At 50.5% G+C, this 21,091-nt stretch overlaps 1 protein-coding gene across 3 annotated transcripts; it reads left to right on the top strand.

Annotated features, from left to right (window-relative positions):
* Positions 1 to 18,704, top strand: LOC120656435. 3 transcript variants are annotated; one of them, XM_039934517.1, is made up of 10 exons: positions 1 to 1,371; positions 2,161 to 2,640; positions 2,723 to 3,024; positions 12,796 to 13,515; positions 13,600 to 13,878; positions 14,388 to 14,549; positions 14,637 to 15,569; positions 15,659 to 15,874; positions 17,275 to 17,535; positions 17,999 to 18,704. In XM_039934517.1, the coding sequence occupies exons 1-10, from the start codon at positions 90 to 92 to the stop codon at positions 18,353 to 18,355; spliced, it is 4,992 nt and encodes a 1,663-aa protein (XP_039790451.1). In that variant the 5' UTR covers positions 1 to 89; the 3' UTR covers positions 18,356 to 18,704. The 3 variants fall into 3 exon arrangements, with proteins under 3 accessions (XP_039790451.1, XP_039790450.1, XP_039790452.1); XM_039934516.1 differs by having other exon boundaries at positions 14,388 to 15,569; XM_039934518.1 differs by lacking the exons at positions 15,659 to 15,874; positions 17,275 to 17,535; positions 17,999 to 18,704 and having other exon boundaries at positions 14,388 to 14,529; positions 14,637 to 14,778.
* The last annotated feature ends 2,387 nt before the right edge of the window (positions 18,705 to 21,091 follow it).

The following is a 21,091-nucleotide window of genomic DNA, read 5'->3' as shown; positions in this document are numbered from 1 at the left end:
AACCAAAGCCTTGCTCCTGCCTGCCCAAGACCAAGGAAAAAAAGCGAGAGAAAACACACCCCTGAAAACAAACCAAAAATCCCCAATCCATGAAGCCCACCACTTCCGCCGCCGCCGCCGCGGCGGTCACCGCCGATGACCCTTCCCCTTCGCCGTCCGACTCCACGTCGGCGACTTTCACCGTCAACCGCCGCGGGGACGCCTCCGCCTCCTGCCGGTGGACCCTCCCGGACTTTCCCCGCACCCGCGCCCGTACCTTCTACAGCCGCTACTTCGAGGTCGGCGGCTTCGACTGCCGCCTCCTCCTCTACCCGCGCGGCGACTCGCAGGCGCTGCCGGGGTACTTCTCCCTCTACCTCCAGGTCCTCGACCCCAAAACCCCGGTGTCGTCGTCGTCCTCCACCACGACCACCACCTCCTCAAAATGGGACTGTTTCCTCAGCTATCGCCTCTCCGTCGTCCATCCGACCGATCCCGCCAAGTCGTTGGGGCGCGATTCATGGCACCGATTCTCCTCCAAGAAGCGCTCCCACGGCTGGTGCGACTTTGCGCCCTCCTCGGCCGCCGCCTTCCTCTTCCAGCCCCACGACGCGCTCGTCATTGCCGCCGACATATCGGTCCTCTCCGAGACGGCCTCCTTTGCCGATTCTGACGGCCGCTTCACCTGGAAGGTACTCAATTTCGGCATCTTCCGGGATATGATCCGCACGCAGAAGATCATGAGCCCAGCATTCTTCCCTGCTGCTGCCTCTGCCAGCGGGAGTGACTGCGGGCTCCGGATTAGTATCTACCAGAGCAATGTCTCTGGTGCAGACCATTTGTCAGTTTGTCTGGAAAGCAAGGAGCCTGCTGTTCAGGTTGCATCTGGGTCATCGGCATCGGCTTTGCCACCAAGCGGTGCAGGGAGTGGTGTGCCAGATGGTGATCGTGGCTGCTGGTGTCTTTTCCGCATTTCGATCCTTAATCAGAGGTCTGGTGGGAGCCATATCCACAAGGACTCGTATGGTCGGTTTGGGGCGGACAATGCCAGCCTTGGGTGGTGCGATTACATCAAAATGGATGAGTTTCTGGCTGCTGATAGCGGATACCTTGTTGATGGAGCTGTGGTGTTCAGTGCCTCAGTGCATGTGATAAAGGAGTCAAACTCATTCACTCGTAGCTTGCCCATGGTTCTGGGAATAGGTGGCGCTGGTGGTGGGCGTGCTGGAGCAAGGAAGTCAGATGGACACTTTGGGAAGTTTGTGTGGAGAATTGAGAACTTCACAAGACTCAAGGAGCTTCTCAAGAAGCGCAAGATCACAGGTCTATGTATCAAAAGCAGACGGTTCCAAGTCGGGAATCGAGATTGCCGTCTTATTGTTTATCCACGGGGTAAGCACTAGGCCCATGTATTCCTCCAGATTCATATGGTAGCTTTGAAATCGACTTTATGGATTTTATTCTGACATACACTAAACTGCTTATAGAGTGAAACTTGGTAAAATGCCATAGGCAAATAGGGACGTGACAGACACACTTTTCTATATTAGTAGCTGTTGCCCCTTCCAAAGCAATTTATCATGTTTATTTCTCATTTTGTCCATCCTCAATCCCTGGTAATAAAGTTTTATGTGGCATAAAACTAATGGATGTCACCGATTAGTGTCATTCACATTTTCCCGCATGTAGCAGCAACCATAGTCCATAAAGCACCATAGTGAATGTTAATTTTCCTTTTGTTTTGCTAAATCCCCAATTTTTGCGTGATATGATAGAACAGTGCCTATTTATGTTCAGAGTTGATCCAAGAGGTGACTCATGATTACACTATACTGAACTAAATTAATCTTAAATTCCTCTTTTCAAGTAGAATATGCAGTCTGCAAATGCAGCCACAACTTGGATTTCCCGGGGCTCCTTACCTCATTATTGAAATCACTGTTGTAGACCTAGTATGTAATTGTCGGGGTTGGTAACTGCTGCTCCTGAGTACATAATTCTATGGCACCCCCAGTTTTTTAGTCCATTTGGAGTTTGAACTTGGTTTCACTACAAGCAAATTGTGGCCATTCATTTTAGTAGCCTTTGAGTATGATTACTTGTTCACTTTTCATATGTGAGCATTCTTAGAATTTGAATACTGATTCTTTCAGTTGGTTTTGTTTATGTTTCTGCAACCAGGGCAGTCTCAACCACCATGCCACCTATCAGTATTTCTGGAAGTGACCGATCCCCAAAATACAACTAGTGAGTGGAGCTGCTTTGTGAGCCATCGTCTCTCTGTCATCAACCAGAAAGTGGAGGAGAAGTCGATCATGAAAGAGTCTCAGAATCGTTACTCTAAGTCAGCGAAGGATTGGGGCTGGTGTGAATTTGTGACATTAACAAGCCTCTTTGATCAGGATGCAGGTTTTCTTGTACAGGATACCGTTGTGTTTTCAGCAGAGGTTCTCATTCTGAAGGAGACAGCAACTATGCAAGAGCTAATCGATGAAGATTCTGAAATATGCTGTTCAACTTCTGGATGTCAGATTGAAGCTTCACCAAAGCGTCCATCATTTACATGGAAAGTGGAAAATTTCTTGTCCTTTAAGGAGATTATGGAGTCCAGAAAGATATTTAGTAATTTTTTTCAGGCTGGGGGTTGTGAGCTGCGGATAGGTAAAGCAAATTTATTTTTCTTTCATGACTCGTACAGTTGTACCAAACCCATATTTGGTGCTTACCTCATCGCAACTTGCAGGTGTATATGAGTCGTTTGATACGATATGCATATACTTGGAGAGTGATCAGTCGTCTGTGTATGATCCTGATAAGAACTTCTGGGTGCACTATAAGATGGCTATAGTTAATCAGAAGGATTCTGCAAAAACTGTGTGCAAGGAATCTTCAATCTGCACGAAAACATGGAACAATTCAGTTCTCCAGTTTATGAAGATTTCAGACATGCTTGATACTGATGCTGGTTTTCTTGTTCGGGACACTGTTATCTTTACTTGTGAAATCATAGACTGCTGCCCATGGTTTGATTTCTCTGATCTTGAGGTGAGATTTCATTTGCTTTTCTTTTTGTCTTGTCTATTTGCTCTCGTTAATGCATGAATGGCGGGAAGTTTAATGAAACTTTAAGTAGAATTTTGTTGGTTTGCTACATCATGTGATAATGAAAATAGTTGTAAACATTGTGAACGGGTACATTGGTCAGATTGCAGTTTAAGATATCATGATTGTTGCTACGAACCCATCAATTTTTTTAAGCATGTGAATGAACAGATTGCATTGTTTACTGATATTCCTGGAGACAGCAGCCATCTATGTTGAAACACGCATCCCTTGGTCCTTTTGTTTTGTGTTTTTATGATATAGTAGATGTATTGGCAACGTAGAGATAAGAACTCGCCCTCCCTTGGAGGCTCTGAGCTGTTAAGATCTCATCTATTGCTTAACCAAAAGAGTCCTGCCGAGCTCCTTAAGTAGCCGGCCATAACAAACTACCTCCTAATAATAAGAATGTTTATCCTTTCTATAACAAACTCTGGAAAAAGACTAACAAAAAGAGACTAATCTAGCCACTAGAAGACGTCGGAGAGTCCTTGCGCCGGGTACGCCTGTACGTGATGCCCACGAATGCGTCGGCAACACTTCCTCCCTCCTTTCGAAACAGCTCGTCCTCGAGCTGAAACTCCGGATATGCCTCCTTGAAGTCGTCCAGCTTCTCCCACGTACAGTCCGACGCGTCCCGGCCGACCCAATGCACAGAGAGTTCCCACTCCCCGATTGAGCCGAGCGCGCTTGATGGCCGCTGGTGTAGGAACGGTGCGGCCGTGCACCACCAGAGATAATGGAACTGGAGCAGTAGGTGTCGCGCCCTGATGCTTCTTGAGAAACACCACATGAAACACATCATGAATCTTGGCCTGGGCCGACAGCTACAGGCGATAAGCCACAGGACCGATACGTTCCAGTACTTGGTAAGGGCCGTAGAAGCGGGGCGCCAATTTCCCAGCGCTCTTGTCGATGATGCCGGACGGAGAACGAAGATGTAGACAAAGCCATGCCCAGTCGCCGACCTCCAGCTTCCTGTCGCGATGGCCTTGATCGTAGTACTGCTTCATGTGGTCTTGTGCGTGCAAGAGACGTTCCCTGATCTCCTGCAGGAACACGTCCCTGTCTTGGAGCTGCTTGTCCAGCGCCGTGACCCTGGCCACACCCGGCTGATAGGAGGCCATGGTCGGAGGAGGGCGGCCGTAGACCACCTCAAATGGTGTCGCGCGAAGAGCCGTCTGGAAGGAGGAGTTGTAGATGAACTCCGCCCAAGGAAGCCAACGCAGCCAGCTGCGAGGACGATCACCTGCCAAGCAACGAAGGTAGACGCCCAAAATGCGGTTAGTCACCTCGGACTGGCCGTCCGTCTGTGGATGGAATGCCGAGCTGATGCAGAGCTTGACGCCGGCCAACTGGAAGAGCTCCTTCCAGAAGGAGCTTGTGAACACCAGATCCCGATTGTCGTGGTGTGCAAACCCACAGCCGGGTGTCGTAATGCACCCGCCTAAGCCCAGAGGGTGAGTACTCGGGGGTTATCTAGGATTAGCCCAATCTCGGTGGTGGAACGCGATGAACACAGCAGGTTTAGAGTGGTTCGAGCCGCCGGAGCATAATACTCTACGTCCACTGTGTGTTGTATTGCTTGCGCTCTCGAGAGAGTCTGAGAACCTTGGCGTGACTAGTGCTGAGTCCAGAGTGAGTCTTGGAGTATCTGTGTTCTAGCGGGTGTGCTCTCCGTTTTATATGTCCAAGGGGAGCACGTACACTGAGCGAGGCCCCGACATGTGGACCCGGCGATGTATTATAAACTACACTTTGGCCTTCAATGTCTCAGATCCGGAGATCTTGTCGTCGGCTTCCGTGCGTAGCTTCTGACCAGGGATGGTCTTGAGCTGTCCTGTCAGAGTAGAGTCTAGCCTCTGCAGCCGCGTGTCGAGGTCATGATGAAGCGCCAAACTACTGACTCAGTCCACTGTAGCAGCGTGCACTGTTGCTCCAGTCAGTAGCTGGTCATCATGACTCGTCGCCCATGCGCGCGACGCTGAGTCTTTAATGCTTGCCTTGGTAACTGACGAGCCGCCTCGGTAACTGGCGATCCATAGTGTGGACTGACAAAAGCTGCCCCGTGCCCAGAGGCAGCAGAGCCCGCCTCAACCACTCGCACTTAATGCGGGTGGGTGAGGGAGATTCCAGCGGAAGGCTTGCGCCCGCGCCCGCGTTTGTGTGACACGTGGCGGCTCCGGACCCCTCCCGAGCAGCTAGCTGAGCCGAGAGCTCACGGGGGTCCGGATAGGCACGTGGAGGTCCCGGACCCAACTGCGGGAGTCCGGATGGCACGTGGAGGTCCCGGACCCACCTGCGGGGGTCCGGGTCCGCGGCCACAGGTGCTGAGCATTTCCACCTCTGGGACACATGGTGACACCGGACCCGTCCCCGAGCGGGAAGCGGGTTCGGGACCGTTGGTCTAGTGAGATGGAGTCGGACCCCAGTGGTCCGGCTGCTCAGCTCTTTAGGGCGTAGTTACGGATAACTACGCGAGTCTTGGCACAGTAGGAGTGGGTACCCCAGCTGCAGGGTACCGACAGAGGCCCCCGGGCCCGCCTCGGGAGAGGCAACGAACCCGCAGGTGGGGCCACTACTGTGAGCAACTTGGCTGCTTCTGGCGCCCAGCGGTGCGCGCCGCAAGGGTCTTGTCCTGCGTCGTCCATCCTTTGGGTCACCTGCTGCATCATCACGTTTGGACCTGCACATGACTCAAGGTATATGCTTAGTAGCGTGCCCACGGGTCCCAAATCTTGTTGGCTGTAATCCTTTGAGATGGACAGCTAGGTTCAGTGAACGGAGCTCAAGGGACCGGCCTTTAGGTTAAGAGAAAGTCCGGACCTTCAGGTTCCCAGTCCTAGGTACTACGACACTTATTCACAGGAGGTGGTGCGTGCAAGCTTAGGGTACGGAACCAGGCTAAGCGGCTACACAGCTCCTGACGTCCCCGGAGAATGAGTGCGCTTCCCTGAACCTGCAGGTTCCAGGGGTCCGAACCCCTCTCTTCCATGAGGGGTCTCGAGCTAACTCACTAACTAGCCAACTCAATTCGGACCACAATCACCGCACAAGAGTAAGAAGCCACGTGGGGGTTAGCGCAAACAGAATGCGTAGATTGAAATTGGAATGTAACATCCTTAGAGGCGAACTGAGAATAAACTTTTCCTTTATAACTAGATGTACATGAGATGTGCGATGTAAGCCAGAACACGAGTTTATGAGGCCGGAGCTGTCCGGACCTCCGGGCCCCCAGTCTTAGGTACTACGGTACTCGCCCTAGAGAGGTAGAGCATGTAGGCTTAGGGTACGGAACCAGGCTAAGCGGCTACACTGCTCCGGACCTCCCCGGAGGGTGAGTACGCTTCCCTGAACCTGGTTCGCAGAGGTTCGGACCCCTCCACGGGGGAGGTTCACCGGACTGGACCACACAGAAGTACTACCTAGTTACAAAGGAAAATGTTTTATTCCCTGCTGGGCCTCTAAGGGTAGGACTTATAGAGATGTAGAGTCGGGGGTGCGACCGGAGTCGGCTTTCCGCCGGAGAGAGCCACCAGAGTCGGCTTAGTGCGACCGGAGTGGGCTTTCCGCCGAAGCGGGCTTGGTGCGACCGGAGTCGGCTTTCCGCCGGAGCGGGCATGGTGTGACCGGATTCGGCTTTCCGCCGGATTGGGCTTGGTGCGACCGGAGTCGGCTTTCCGCCGGAGCGGGCTTCCTCACATGAGCGAGGTATGCTGCGAGCTGGGATTTGTCGCTCCGCCGCTCGCAGCTTGTGAGGGGGCCCTTGACGGGCGCCCTGACTCTTGCCGACGTGCAGTGCGCGCCGCTGCCGACGGTGGCTGCTCCACGGGCACGGTTGCCCCTGGCGCAGGAAGGCGAGAGGCGTGTGGCACAGATGACGCCACACCCTCCATCATCTCCACGTCGTCGTCGTGGTGGGAGTGCTCAACCACCCGAGCCATGGAGATGGGCAAGAGATGAGTTAAAACTTGCTAAAGCTTCCCCTACCCGGCGCGCCAAATGTCGTGGTGTGCAAACCCACAACCAGGTGGCGTAATGCACCCGCCTAAGTCCAGAGGGTGAGTACTCGGGGGTTAGCTAGGATTAGCGCAATCTCGGTGGCGGAACGCGATGAACACAGCAGGTTTAGAGTGGTTCGGGCCGCCGGAGCGTAATACCCTACGTCCACTGTGTGTTGTATTGCTTGCGCTCTCGAGAGTCTGAGAACCTTGGCGTGACTAGTGCTGAGTCCAGAGTGAGTCTTGGAGTATCTGTGTTCTAGCGGGCGTGCTCTCCATTTTATATGTCCAAAGGGAGCACGTACACTGAGCGGGGCCCCGACATGTGGACCCGGCGATGTATTATAAACTACACTTTGGCCTTCAATGCCTCAGATCCGGAGATCTTGTCGTTGGCTTCCGTGCGTAGCTTCTGACCAGGGATGGTCTTGAGCTGTCCTGTCAGAGTAGAGTCTAGCCTCTGCAGCCGCGCGTCGAGGTCATGATGAAGCGCCGAACTACTGACTCAGTCCACTGTAGCAGCGTGCACTGTTGCTCCAGTCAGTAGCTGGTCATCATGACTCGTCGCCCATGCGCGCGGCGCTGAGTCTTTAATGCTTGCCTTGGTAACTGACGAGCCGTCTCGGTAACTGGCGATGCACAGTGTGGACTGACAAAAGCTGCCCAGTGCCCAGAGGCAGCAGAGCCCGCCTCAACCACTCGCACTTAATGCGGGTGGGTGAGGGAGCTTCCAGCGGAAAGCTTGCGCCCGCGCCCGCGTCTGTGTGACACGTGGCGGCTCCGAACCCCTCCCGAGCAGCTAGCTGAGCCGAGAGCTCACGAGGGTCCGGATAGGCACGTGGAGGTCCCGGACCCATCTGCGGGAGTCCGGATGGCACGTGGAGGTCCCGGACCCACCTGCGGGGGTTCGGGTCCGCGGCCACAGGTGCTGAGCATTTCCACCTTTGGGACACGTGGTGACACCGGACCCGTCCCCGAGCGGGAAGCGGGTCCGGGACCGTTGGTCCGGTGAGATAGAGTCGGACCCTAGGGGTCCAGCTGCTCAGCTACTTAGGGCGTAGTTACGGATAACTACGCGAGTCTTGACACAGTAGGAGTGGGTACCCCAGCTGCAGGGTACCGACACTGGTCACTCACGATGGAGCACGGAATGCCATGACGACGGACGATCTGATCGAAGAAAGCCCGTGCAACAGATGTCGCTGTGTACGGATGCCCCAGCGCTATGAAGTGCGCATATTTGGAGAACCGATCGACGACCGTGAGGACCACTGATTTGCCGCCAACCTTGGGAAAACCTTCCACAAAATCAAGCGCGATGTCTTGTCAGGCTGCTGTGGGTACTGGAAGCGGCTGTAGGAGTCCCGCCGGATGGAGGTGCTCTGTCTTGTTGCGTTGGCATACTGAACAGCTCTTGACATGTTCCCGAACCAGGCGATTGGCATGGGGATTGTAGAAGGACGCCCGGAGTCGATGCAGGGTCTTCTCCACGCCTTCGTGGCCGGCACCGTGCGCGACGTCCAGGATCTGCGGCCAGATCGCCGAGGACGTGGGCACGAAGATGCGCCCTCGGTGCATGACGAAGCCGTCCACCAAGGACCATGATGCCCCGGCGGTGCCGCTCTCGATCTCTGCACGCTTGGCCAGGATGTCTGGCAAGGACGCGCATTCCCTGCGGAACGCAGCGAACAGCTCGATGTCGAGGCTGGACAGGGCCCGGACTTGGAGCTCCATGGCGTCTTCCTCCTGGCGAGACAGGGCGTCGGCGACCATGTTTTGGCTGCCCGGCTTGAATTCCACCGTGAAGTCGTAGCCGAACAGTTTGCTCACCCACTTGTGATGTGGGATTGTCGAGAGTCTCTGGTCCAACAGATACTTGAGGGCGAAGTGGTCGGTGCGCACGGTGAAGGAGCGTGCCCACAGGTACGGACGCCAGTGTTTGACCGCCTTGACGAGGCCGATCAATTCACGCTCGTAGGCGGCCAGCTTGGCGTGCTGGGGCACCAATGCCCGGCTGAAGAAGGCGATGGGGCCCTGGCCTTGATGCAGCACGGCGCCGAAGCCGGAACCGGATGCGTCGCAGTCAACGACGAAGCCTTTGGAGAAGTCCGGCATGTGTAGCACCGTCCCGGAGGTGAGCGCCGCCTTGAGCGCCTGGAACGCGGTCGTGGCTTCAGGTGACCACAGGAAAGCCTCCTGCTTGAGCAGCGCCGTGAGTGGAGCCGCGAGCGCGCCGTAGCCGTTGATGAAGCGGCGGTAGTACCCGGTGAGGCCGAGGAAGCCGCGGCGCCTTGACCGTGCGTGGTTGGGGCCATGCCTGCACCGCCTCGATCTTTGCGGGATCCATGGCGACGCCGGCGTCAGCGATGATGTGCCCCAAGTATGCGACGCTGCGTTCGGCGAAGGAGCACTTCGACTGCTTGAGGAAGAGGTTGTGTACGCGCAGCACGGCGAACACAGCGCGGATGTGGCGGAGGTGCTCGGACCATGTCTTGCTGTATATCAGAATATCGTCAAAAAAGACGAGAACGAACTTGCGAAGAAAAGGGCCAAGAACCTCGTTCATCAGAGCTTGAAATGTAGAGGGTGCGTTGGTGAGGCCGAACGCCATGACCACGAACTCGAAGTGGCCGTGGTGCGTGCGGAACGCCATCTTGTGGATGTCCTTCGGATGCATGCGCACCTGATGGTAGCCGCTGCGGAGGTCCAACTTGGTGAAGAACGTCGCGCCCTTGAGTTCGTCGAGCAACTCGTCCACAATCGGGATTGGGAACAAGTCGTGGACGGTCTTGGCGTTCAGTGCGCGGTAGTCGATGCAGAACCGCCATGAGCCGTCCTTCTTGCGGACGAGGAGGACCGGCGATGAGAACGCCGAGGTACTTGGGCGGATGATGCCTTGCCGGAGCATGTCAGCGCACTGGCGCTCAATTTCGTCTTTGAGCAGCTGCGGGTAACGGTAAGGTCGTACCGCAATGGGCGCCGTGTTGGGGAGCAGGTGAATGCGGTGGTCGAAGCAGCGTAGAGGAGGCAGATCCGTCGGCTCGGCGAAGATGTCCGCGAACTCCGCGAGCAGCAAGGGAAGCAGGTCCTGGTGCAGTAGCGCGCGGAGCTGGGGCGACGAGGTGTCCTCCGCGCCAACCCAGCGGACCTGGTGACCGTCCCTCCAGAACGCCATGGAACGGAGGTCGAAGTCCCACAGGATGGGCCCGAGAGTCTTGAGCCACTGGCAACCGAGCACCAGTTCGGAGTCGCCTAGGGGAAGCACGTACAGGTCGATGACGAAGCGCTCCATGCCGATGGTGACCGGGGTCGCTGGGCAGAGGCCGCTGCAGGAGATGCGGCCACCGTTTGCGACCGCCACGGACAGCCCCGGGCGTGGCGTGATGGCGGCGCCGATGCGATGTGCCGACGCCTCGGAGATGAACGAGTGGGTGGATCCAGAGTCCACCAGTGCCCTCAAGGTGACGCCCGCGACAGGCGCCGCCAGGTGCATGGTGTCGCCGGTTTTGATGCCGGTGATGGCATTGAGCGAGATCTCCATCTCGTCGTCAGATGCGGTGGCGTCGACGGGGGTATTGTCGTCGAGTTCCAGCAGGTAGATGCCCTTCATGGAGCAGTGGTCGATGTGGCCGGGGGTAAACTTCTCCGGGCAGTTGAAGCAGAGGCCGTCGCTGCGCCATCTCTTGGGGAGTCAGGCGTGTGAAGCGAACGCCTGGTTTGGGTGCGGGACGCCCCGGAGCGCCCGGCGTCTGTTGCATGACGCGGTTGGGCGGGTCCTTTGGTGTGCACGGCGAGGCAGAGGGCGTTGAACGCGGAGGCACGCGTGAGGAAGCACGGACGTCGTCGTCATCGTCGATCTGGAGCCGGCGCTCAAAGGCATGCGCCAAGGACATGGCGTCCTCCAGGGAAGTAGGACGCTGCATCTCCACGTCGATGCGAAGGGGGTTGCGGAGGCCTGCGGTGAAGATGTCCACCTGCTGGCATTCGGTGACGTCGTCGCAGCGGGCGAGGAGTTGGAGGAAGGCGTCCTGGTAGGCGGCGACCGTGCCCGTGCGGCGCAGATGGGTGAGCTCCCCCAGCGGGTTGCTGCGCACGGGTGGCCCGAAGCGGCGATTGACGCCGGCGACGAACTGTTGCCAGATTGGAAGGTTGGAACGCCCTGGTTGCGCTCCAAGCGATAGTACCATTGCTGAGCCGGGCCTTCCATGTAGAAGGAGGCAGTCCAGACCTTCTCATCCTCCGGCGTGCGTTGGGAGCGGAAGAATTGCTCACACTTATGGAGCCAGCCGATGGGGTCGTCGCTGCCGTCGTATTTGGGGAAACGCAGCTTGTGGGTGGTGTGGGGCGGAGGGGGCGGGGGAGGGTTCGGCGCACGGTGGTCATCGTCGCCGCCGGAACTCTCCGGCTTGTGGTTGTCCGTCTGGAGGCAGTTGACGGCGACTGTCAACTGACTTTGGTCGCCTTTGGGGGTCGTGAGCTCGTCCCGCACCAAGGTGATCTCGGCGAGGATCTTGTCCATGGAGGTCTTGAAGTCGGTGGCTGAGAGGTGGTCTCCCATCGTCGAGATGGTGATGAAAGATTGGAGGTTGGTGTATGGTGGTGGGAGAGGATCGGAAGGGGGTGGCAGGATCACCAGGTTGATACCAGATGATATAGTAGATGTATTGGCAACGTAGAGATAAGAACTCGCCCTCCCTTGGAGGCTCTGAGCTGTTAAGATCTCATCTATTGCTTAACCAAAAGAGTCCTGATGATATAGTAGATGTATTGGCAACGTAGAGATAAGAACTCGCCCTCCCTTGGAGGCTCTGAGCTGTTAAGATCTCATCTATTGCAGTTTAAGATATCATGATTGTTGCTACGAACCCATCAATTTTTTTAAGCATGTGAATGAACAGATTGCATTGTTTACTGATATTCCTGGAGACAGCAGCCATCTATGTTGAAACACGCATCCCTTGGTCCTTTTGTTTTGTGTTTTTATGATATAGTAGATGTATTGGCAACGTAGAGATAAGAACTCGCCCTCCCTTGGAGGCTCTGAGCTGTTAAGATCTCATCTATTGCTTAACCAAAAGAGTCCTGCCGAGCTCCTTAAGTAGCCGGCTATAACAAACTACCTCCTAATAATAAGAATGTTTATCGTTTCTATAACAAACTCTGGAAAAAGACTAACAAAAAGAGACTAATCTAGCCACTAGAAGATGTCGGAGAGTCCTTGCGCCGGGTACGCCTGTACGTGATGCCCACGAATGCGTCGGCAACATTTTATTACGCCTTTTGTGCTTGTTGCTACTGAGGATTACGCTGGCCTAGGTATGGCCGATAGGTAACATGTCTGGTTGATTATTGCAATGATGCCTGCATTTATCTGCTAGTTCACTCAAAGCAATGAGATGTAACACTTGTTTTCAAACGGTTGGCCTATGACTTTGATGGGGTTTTCTTCAGAAGATAACGATGTCTGAAGGATTAATTAATTATTTTTGAGTAAGTAGACTTTAGTCTTCTGACCTTTGAAGGATTTTATGGGTCATAGCATGATATTCATATGCAAGTTGTAGTTGTGCCCGAGTTATAGTCCTTATTATGTGGCACTCTGACAGCGAAGTCGTTTTTGTTCATGGCACATTTTTGTAACTGATAACCGGATGTGCTCATTTGGTACACAGTGCTCTTTCCTTATTGGGCTCATAATTAACTTGTCGACCAGGTTTGGGCTTCAGATGATGACCAGGATGAACTGACGACAGATCCTGATGAACTTGTTGATTCTGAAGATAGCGAAGATATGAGTGGCGATGAGGAAGATATGTTCCGGAACCTCCTCTCAAGAGCTGGATTTTCTCTTACATATGGAGATAATTATACTCAACCACAAGTTACTTTAAGAGAGAAAATTCTAACAGATGCTAGTGCGATTGCTGGGTTCCTAACTGGCCTGCGTGTTTATCTGGATAACCCAGCAAAAGTTAAGCGTATGCTTCTTCCGACCAAAGTATCCACCAAGAGTGGTGGAAAGAAAGATGCTTCAAAGTGTGATTCAAGCTCCACAAGTCTCATTAGTCTGCTGATGGGGGTTAGTGCCTTGAAGCAGGCTATCATAGATTTGCTTCTAGATATAATGGTTGAGTGTTGCCAGCCTTCAGAAGAAAGTGGTTCCTCAGCAAGCACAAAACCTTCTCCTGATTCAAATGGGGCCAGCTCTCCACCAGAGCTTAATGTTGAAGGTGAACTAACAATATGTGCATGCAGTAATGTTTATGCGATCACGGAACCTAATAGTGATGGTATTCGAGATAGTCCTTCAATGCAAGATGCAGCTTTGGCCACAAAGGAGGTTGCTGCAAATAATCTAGAACATTTCTGTTTTCCTCCGGAAACATCCGCTACTGATTTGCCAGCAGATGAAGGCCCTGAACAGGCTTCCAGGGTATGATTTGAGGTTTCATATTTTATAACCTTATCACCACATTTCCTTTAATTAATGTATTGTCCTACCAAAAAATTTTCTCAGTCAAAATGGCCAGAGCAATCAGAGGAACTGTTAGGGTTGATTGTTAATTCATTGAGGGCATTGGACAGCGAGGTTCCACATGGATGCCCTGAACCACGGAGGCGCCCTCAAGCTGTCCAGAAGATTGCACTTGTCCTAGAGAAAGCTCCAAAACAGCTCCAGCAAGATTTGATTACCCTTGTACCAAAGTTAGTGGATGGTTCAGAACACTCGCTTGCAGCTTGTGCACTGTTGGATCATCTTCAAAAGTCGGACGCAGAGCCTTCATTGAGATTACCAGTAAGTTTGCCTCCTAAGACTTGGTGTGAGTGGTGTATGTAAGAGATTCCTACCCTTTTCTTCTTTTTTAATATAATGATACCCAACTCTCTTGTGTCTTCACTAAAAAAAAAGACATGCTATAATGCTACTACCTCCTTATCAAAATATAGGTGTTTGACCCAGGGTGGTCTCTAAGCCTACACTTGACCATTAATATATCTTATTATACTTTTAGTGACCATGAAGTTGGCATCATTTGAAAGTCCTTTCGAATATAAATCCAATTATACTAACTTATATGGTATAATTTACAATTTTACAGAACACTAGAGTAATCCACCAAAACATATTGTTTCCACTATTTTTGGATGACTAGCTGATGTGCATGCATTTGTTCTACCGTATTGAGAGTTTTTGACTTAATATGGTTGTATTGGTGGATAGCTATCATGCCTGATTAGCTTATATGAAATACATATGGACAACTCATACCTGATATGCTGCTGCTTTTATTTTAATTATGGCAGGTTTTTGGTGCCCTTTCGGAGTTAGAATTTGAAAGTGATATCTGGAAACAAGCATCGGTTCATGCACTTGAATTGTTGTCTGACTCAAATGATGAGCCTCTTGTAACTGCCATTACTTATGTTCTTAAGGCGGCATCAAATTGTCAGCATCTTTCTCTGGCAGTATGTTTACCATGCTTCCTGAGTTTCTATTTGTTCAGCATCTTCTTACTTTTTATATTAGTAACTTATTGTTTTTATTTTCCAAAGGTTAGAGCCATTCGATGGAGATTGAACGATCTAGGAACTGAAGTTCCACATTGTGTGCTTGACTATTTGTCTAAAACAATTAAAAGCCAGCCAGATGTAGCTGAAGCTATATTGAAGGATATTGATTCGGATTCTGAGCCTGAAAACAATTGTCTGTCATCAACATCATCTTGTAGTACTTGTTCTACAGATGGGCTCTCAGCTGAAGGAATGTATTCTTGGCAAGAGCAAGCTGTGCATGGAAGAAATCATCTATCAGATGTTTTTGCGCTGATAGAAATGTTATCAATACCTGGATTATTTGTTGAAGTTGCACAGGTTTTTGAGAGGGCGTTATTGCGAGGGGCCTTTGGTCTACAATTAGTTGCCATGGTGCTGGAAAGAAGACACTCTTACACATCAAGTTCAAAGTCTGGGTCTGTTGTGAATGATTCAAAGAACAAACAAGTTCTGTTAGATGGGCAGTTTGAACCATTGTCTGTCCAAGAAAATGATTTCACTTCAGTCCTTGCACTTGGTGAGGTATTATCTCTATCTACAGAAACGAAGGTTCAAGACTTTGTGCGGATGCTTTATGCTATCATATTTAAGATCTATTCTGAGGATCATTATAGATATAGAATTCTGAAGGGCCTAGTTGAACGAGCAACAAATACATCAGATAACTGCCGCGCAGTTGACATCGATATGGATGTCTTGGTATTTCTTGTAAAGGAGTATGGGATTGCAAGACCTGTTTTGAACATGTTGCGTGAGGTCGCTGAAGTTGCTCAGGCTGACCGTTCAAATCTTTGGCACCAAATATGTGCTACTGAAGATGAAAATATTCGTCTTCGAGAGGACATGGAAATGGAACAAATGAATTTCACCAACGAAAAGGTTGCACTAAACCAACAGCTAACTGAATCAGAGGCAACTATCAGCCATCTAAAGGTAGTTATTTGTTGTGACCTGACTGTTAAACCTGTTGTTCATGTTCTGTAGGTTAGCCTAACAATTATTGATTTTTTCATTCACTGTAGTCTGAGCTAAAAGCTGAGAGGGATCGTTTTACTCGTGAGAAGAAGGCACTGTCTGATCAGATGCGGGAGATTGAGAATCAGTTAGAATGGGTGCGATCAGAGAAAGATGAGCAAATCGCAAAGCTCTCTGCTGAAAAGAAGAATCTCCAAGTTCGTCTTAGTGATGCAGAGTCACAACTGTCCATGGTGAAAGCACAGAAACGCGAAGAATTGAAGGTAGAAGTTGTAGTAGCCATAAGCAATATTTGTGTGCAAAGATATGTTTATGCTGATCAAAACAAACTGTTCGTCTGTGGTGTTTATTCCCATCAATTGATAGATTGATTATAGTACCAATTCTCGAAATAAATGCTTTTTTAATCACCTCATTGTCATAAGTTCATCTTACATCTTTGCTCAATACCTTTTTCCTTGTAGTTTGATACTGTAGATATGTGTTGTTTAGTTATTCTTAATATGTCTACACCTGGACCTTGACTCTCTATATCTAATATTCCAAGCTTATTCCATAAGAGGTCAAGGTGTAGGATAAAAGTGCACTTGCTGCTTTAAGATACTGTAGTTTTCAAATCTGTACCTTTAATTGGTTACTTATCATCTGCTTTCTGAGTTGCCAGAAGCAGTGTTAGAAAATCACCCTTGGCGGGTTGATATGCAGCCATCCTGGGTAGGAACAGGTGCCCTTTAGCTGTTCATTTTCAGTTATATAGAGCTTTTCAATGGAAATTCATTGCCATGCATTGTGGGAATTTGATAAAAAAAATGCTTGTGTGTTGGTTTTGGGTGGGGTAGTGCATGTCTGGGGAAAGGTAGTTTTGCAATTTATTCTCCTACACTAAAATTGTTGTATGTGTCTGATATCATAAAGATGTGTATCTTGATAATGATTCATCATTGCCTTGAGTAGCTCCTTTAAGGCACATTGGTCATTTATTACACAAAGATAGTTGAGGTAATTGTGCTATATAACTATAAATAAAATTGTGAATAATGCATGATTTGTTGTAGCAAACGATATGGTGAAGCCATTTGGTAGTATTTCTACCTTTCATATTTGAGCTCCTCTACGATATTGGTTCATGTCGAGAGGGCCAATGACAATTTGTTTAAATATCCACGTATCCTGTTTCATGTGCTAACACTGAGGCATCATTTGTTGGAGTCATTTGTTTTCGACTTGCTTTTAAGTATCCGAAAATGTGTGCAATGGAAATCAGACTTGCATTGTGATCTTCTAGACCTGTGATGGTTAGTGGTTTTATATTGCTTGACTGTGGATTTTGTCTTTCTTAAAGAATTATTACAATTTTGTGCTGAGTCAACTTCCATGCATTCTTTTTTCTTTTTTTCCGAAAGACAACTTCCATGCATTGGTGCCTGTACATAATGTGGTAGAAGCCATTTTACCAATTTACAATTCTTGTAGAGGTTTATTGTTGATATATGATAACTGTAGATATTTTATGGATTTATCATATATGTGAAGCATGCTTTTACTTCCTTTCCTATTAGATATTAGTTACCATTACCTTCATGTAACTGTTTATATTTGAAATGATATCAATAACATTTGCCCCACATTTTCAAACAACTAATGCATTATATGCTGTATGCAGAAAGTGACAAAGGAGAAAAATACATTAGCAGAACGGTTGAAGAATGCTGAAGCTTCAAGGATAAGGTTCGATGATGAATTAAAATGTTATGCAGCTGAAACACAGACTCGTGAAGAGATTCGAAAATCACTTGAGAATGAAGTGAGAAAGCTGACACAGACGGTTGGGCAAACCGAGGGAGAAAAAAAGGAAAAAGAAGAGCAAATTAGTCGTTGTGAAGCTTACATTGATGGGATGCAGTCGAAACTGCAAGTTTGCCAGGTTTTCCACCTTGCTATTTTTTTTTTCACAATTGTCTGTTCTATACTTATATCCACACTGACTATTATCTCAAATGCCTTGTTAAAAATATGGCAATTATTTCCATAAGTATTCTACTGTCACAAAAATGTCTTGGTATGCATCGATTTTTAGATATGTACTCCAAATAGTATGCCGAGTTCTTTTTGAAAATGAATCATGCATTGTTTTTAATTGATCCAATTAAATACTCAGAACTCTATGGACATAACTGATCACAACACTGTTAACCTGCAATCTTCTGTGTTTCTAAATTTGTGACTTGTTTTGTTATCTTCTATGTCATGAACACACGTCCCTTTTGCCACGATGTGCTGCTTACAAAGGTTGGCAACTTTGTAAAGGCCCATGCTATGCATTGCGATGAGCACATTCGCCATATTGTTGTACCATGTTTAATGATCTGTCATTCTTTTTTTTTCAGCAATACATTCGGACTCTTGAAAGTTCACTCCAAGAAGAGATGGCTCGGCATGCTCCACTCTATGGTGTCGGTGTCGAATCATTGTCATTTGACGAGCTTGAGGCGCTTGCAAACATCCACGAGCAGAGTTTAAGACAGATCAAAGCGATCCAGCAAAGGAAAGGTAGCAACCATCTCTTGGGTGGCCCCTCCCTCTCGCACATCCCCGGCTTGTTCTCCTCGCCACCGTCTCCTTCAATGGCAGTTGGCCCACCGTCCTCGCGCAATCCCACATCCCCGTTCGCACACAACAGTGCAGGAATCCACGGGAATGGGCACGTGAACGGCCGCGGGGGCCGCTGGTTCAATCCGACCTGAGGAGCAGACTCGGTCGGAAGTGGGCGAAAAAATGTGTCCATTTTTTGCATTTGATTCAACGGGCCACATTTACCTGGGCGTGGCAAGCCAACGCGATAGCCTTTTTGTTACTGGCCTTCCGTCAGGCTTTCTCCTTGCACTTACTTGGTAGTGCCGTCGGCTTGATGTCGCATGAGCACAAAGGGCGTCAGCATCAAATAATGTATGTAACCGATGGAAATATCATGTGCGAGTGGAGAGCTAAGGGAATGGTTGTGCTTGTTAAGGGAAGGTGCCATTCGAGGTTTATTTCGTCATTTTACTTCGCCTGCCTACTAAGGTCCTCAACTGTTTCTGGTTTTTTGCCTAACGGGTTACAGTAGCCCTTGGTTTTTCGGTACGAGAGCATCTGCAACCGATTATTCATTTCTCATACTAAAAACTCTCCATAACCAATAATTATTTTTGTTTTTATTAATAGTTGCTGCAGCAAACTATCCCAATAACCAAGGATAGGGTATTCCGGTAGTGGGATAATCATTTAGGTGAAAGGGAAAGGAAAGTGTATTTTGGTGATTATCATAAAAACTTTTTAGTAATATGGATTGAGAATTGGTAATCTGCTAGAGTGGTTGCAGCTATATGTCACCGTTGGTGATAATAACAGTCATCTGAAGAGTGTTTTTTCATGGGCACCGTATCCTATGGAAACCAGATCTCCTATGTAAACTTTGGAAACTCCAATCAACACCATAGGATCTTCATCCAAGAGCTATGGGTAGAGGTGGAAACATTTTGCAAATAAACGCCTGCCACTCCCACACGCGATTTGCACAGGACCCCCTCCATCGGCTTCCGTCAGCCCCATCAGACCTCCTCTGTTCGTTCCGCTCCTGCCCAGGATGTGTCGCTCAGCTCCATGCCGGCCTCCATCTCCATCTGCGTTGTCGGCCTCCAACTGCAGCGCCGCCGGCCTCCATCTCCATCAGAGGTGCATCTCGGGGCCGCCCGCAAGGCCATGGATATGGCGCCGCCGGCCTTCGTTCTGCCTGCCTCGAACAGAGCCGCCGCCCTAGAGGTGCATCGAGCGCCGCTGCCATGGACCTGCCCCCCGGCGTCCATCTCGGGGCCATCTCGAACAGAGCCGCCGCCCTAGAGGTGCATCGAGCGCCGCCGCCATGGACCTGCCCCCCCGGCGTCCATCTCGGGGCCATCTCGAACAGAGCCGCCGCCCTAGAGGTGCATCGAGCGCCGCCGCCATGGACCTGCCCCCCGGCGTCCATCTCGGGGCCGCCCGTGAGGCCATGGATATGGCGCCGCCCGGCCTTGATTTGGCGCTGCCCCCTCTGGCCGCCTGGGCTGCCGTGCACCGAAGAACTTGCCGTGCCCCTGAATGTCTGCTGTGTTGATTGCTCGGTGTTCTTCAGTGTGTGTTCTTAGAAATAGGATATTGCAGATAATGTTGTATGAATCTAGTTATTTTCTTGCCAATCTAGCCTAACAACCACAAAACATGATGCGGTTCTTGTTGGCCTCGAGGATGGACACGACGTTCAGCTAGAGCCCCGCGTCCTCGGAGTAGAGCAGGAGCGGCACGGCCCCGGCCTCCTTGACGAACGCGCGGCAGTCGTAGCCGAACTTGGACAGCAGCCTGATCCAGCCTGATCTCGTGCACGACGCAGGGGGAGAGGTTCTTGACCAGGATCATGCCGTCCTGCGCGCAGCCTCCCGCGAGGCCTTGTTCGTCGCGGACGCGAAGGGCGGCGGCGCAGATGAAGATGGAGGCCGGCGGCTCCACGAAGAACGAAGGGCGGCGGCGCAGATTGAGATGGAGGCCGGCGGAGCTGCCAGAGGCCGGAGCTGCTGTAGGCCGGCGGAGTCCTAGGGCCGGCGTGACCTCCTGGGCGGAACCGAACAGGACCTCACGCGCTGATGGAAGCGGATGGAGGGGTTTCATGCAAATCGCGTGTGGGAGTGGCGGGCGTTTATTTGCAAAATATTCTCACCTATGTCTATAGCCCTTGGATGAAGATCATGTGGTGTTGATTAGAATTTCCAAAAATTGCATAGGAGGTCTGGTTTCACGGTGTCTTTTTCATGTATTATTTAATGGACCAGTTGGAAACCAACGCCCGCGGCGCAGAAGGATGGCAGTTCCCGCCTTTTTCGCGCAGTACCCTGAAGCGCGAGGCCTGGGCCAAGTCCAAGAATAAACGGGCCAACGCCTATGGCTTAGTGGTTGTGCGCTCTCGAGTCGAGAGCCGCGAAACGCTGGCTTCTGGGCCGCCAGTGCTGGGTTCCATGTTAAATTCAGTCCAGCCAACCACCTATATGCGGCTCGCGTGCCACGCTCAGGGAACCTTCGTCTTCCTTTCCTTGGGCATGCCGTGCAACGCGAACACGCTGCAGGTCGGACAAAGCTATCCTGGCTGGTTTTGAACTGAGGGTGTGTTTAGTTGGTGAAAAAAGTTTGGATTTGTCTATTGTAACACATTTCGTTGTTATTTGATAATTAATATCTAATTATAGATTAATTAGCATCATTAGATTCATCTCGTAGAAATCAGTTAGACTATGTAATTTGTTATTTTTTTCAACTGCATTTAATATCCATGCATGTGTCCGAAAATTTAATGTGACGGATACTGCACAAATTTTTTTTGGAAACTAAACGCAGCCTCAGATTCTTTGCGGTAGCTGCAAAGGTGATTTCAGTCACTAACATGTGGGGCTGAACTCTTCTGCTCCTGGCGCGGC

This window comes from Panicum virgatum, chromosome 1N (genome assembly GCF_016808335.1).
Source record: "Panicum virgatum strain AP13 chromosome 1N, P.virgatum_v5, whole genome shotgun sequence".
NCBI classification, from domain to species: Eukaryota; Viridiplantae; Streptophyta; class Magnoliopsida; order Poales; family Poaceae; genus Panicum; species Panicum virgatum.
This window is presented reverse-complemented; position numbering and strand designations above follow the sequence as displayed.

Excerpts from the sequence above, each read along its gene's own strand:
- LOC120656435 (XM_039934516.1), top strand. The coding sequence starts at position 90 with ATGAAGCCCACCACTTCCGCCGCCGCCGCCGCGGCGGTCACCGCCGAT. Across the intron at positions 2,641-2,722 it reads GGGTTGTGAGCTGCGGATAG|GTGTATATGAGTCGTTTGAT; the intron begins GTAAAGCAAATT and ends CGCAACTTGCAG. Across the intron at positions 13,516-13,599 it reads GCCCTGAACAGGCTTCCAGG|TCAAAATGGCCAGAGCAATC; the intron begins GTATGATTTGAG and ends AAATTTTCTCAG.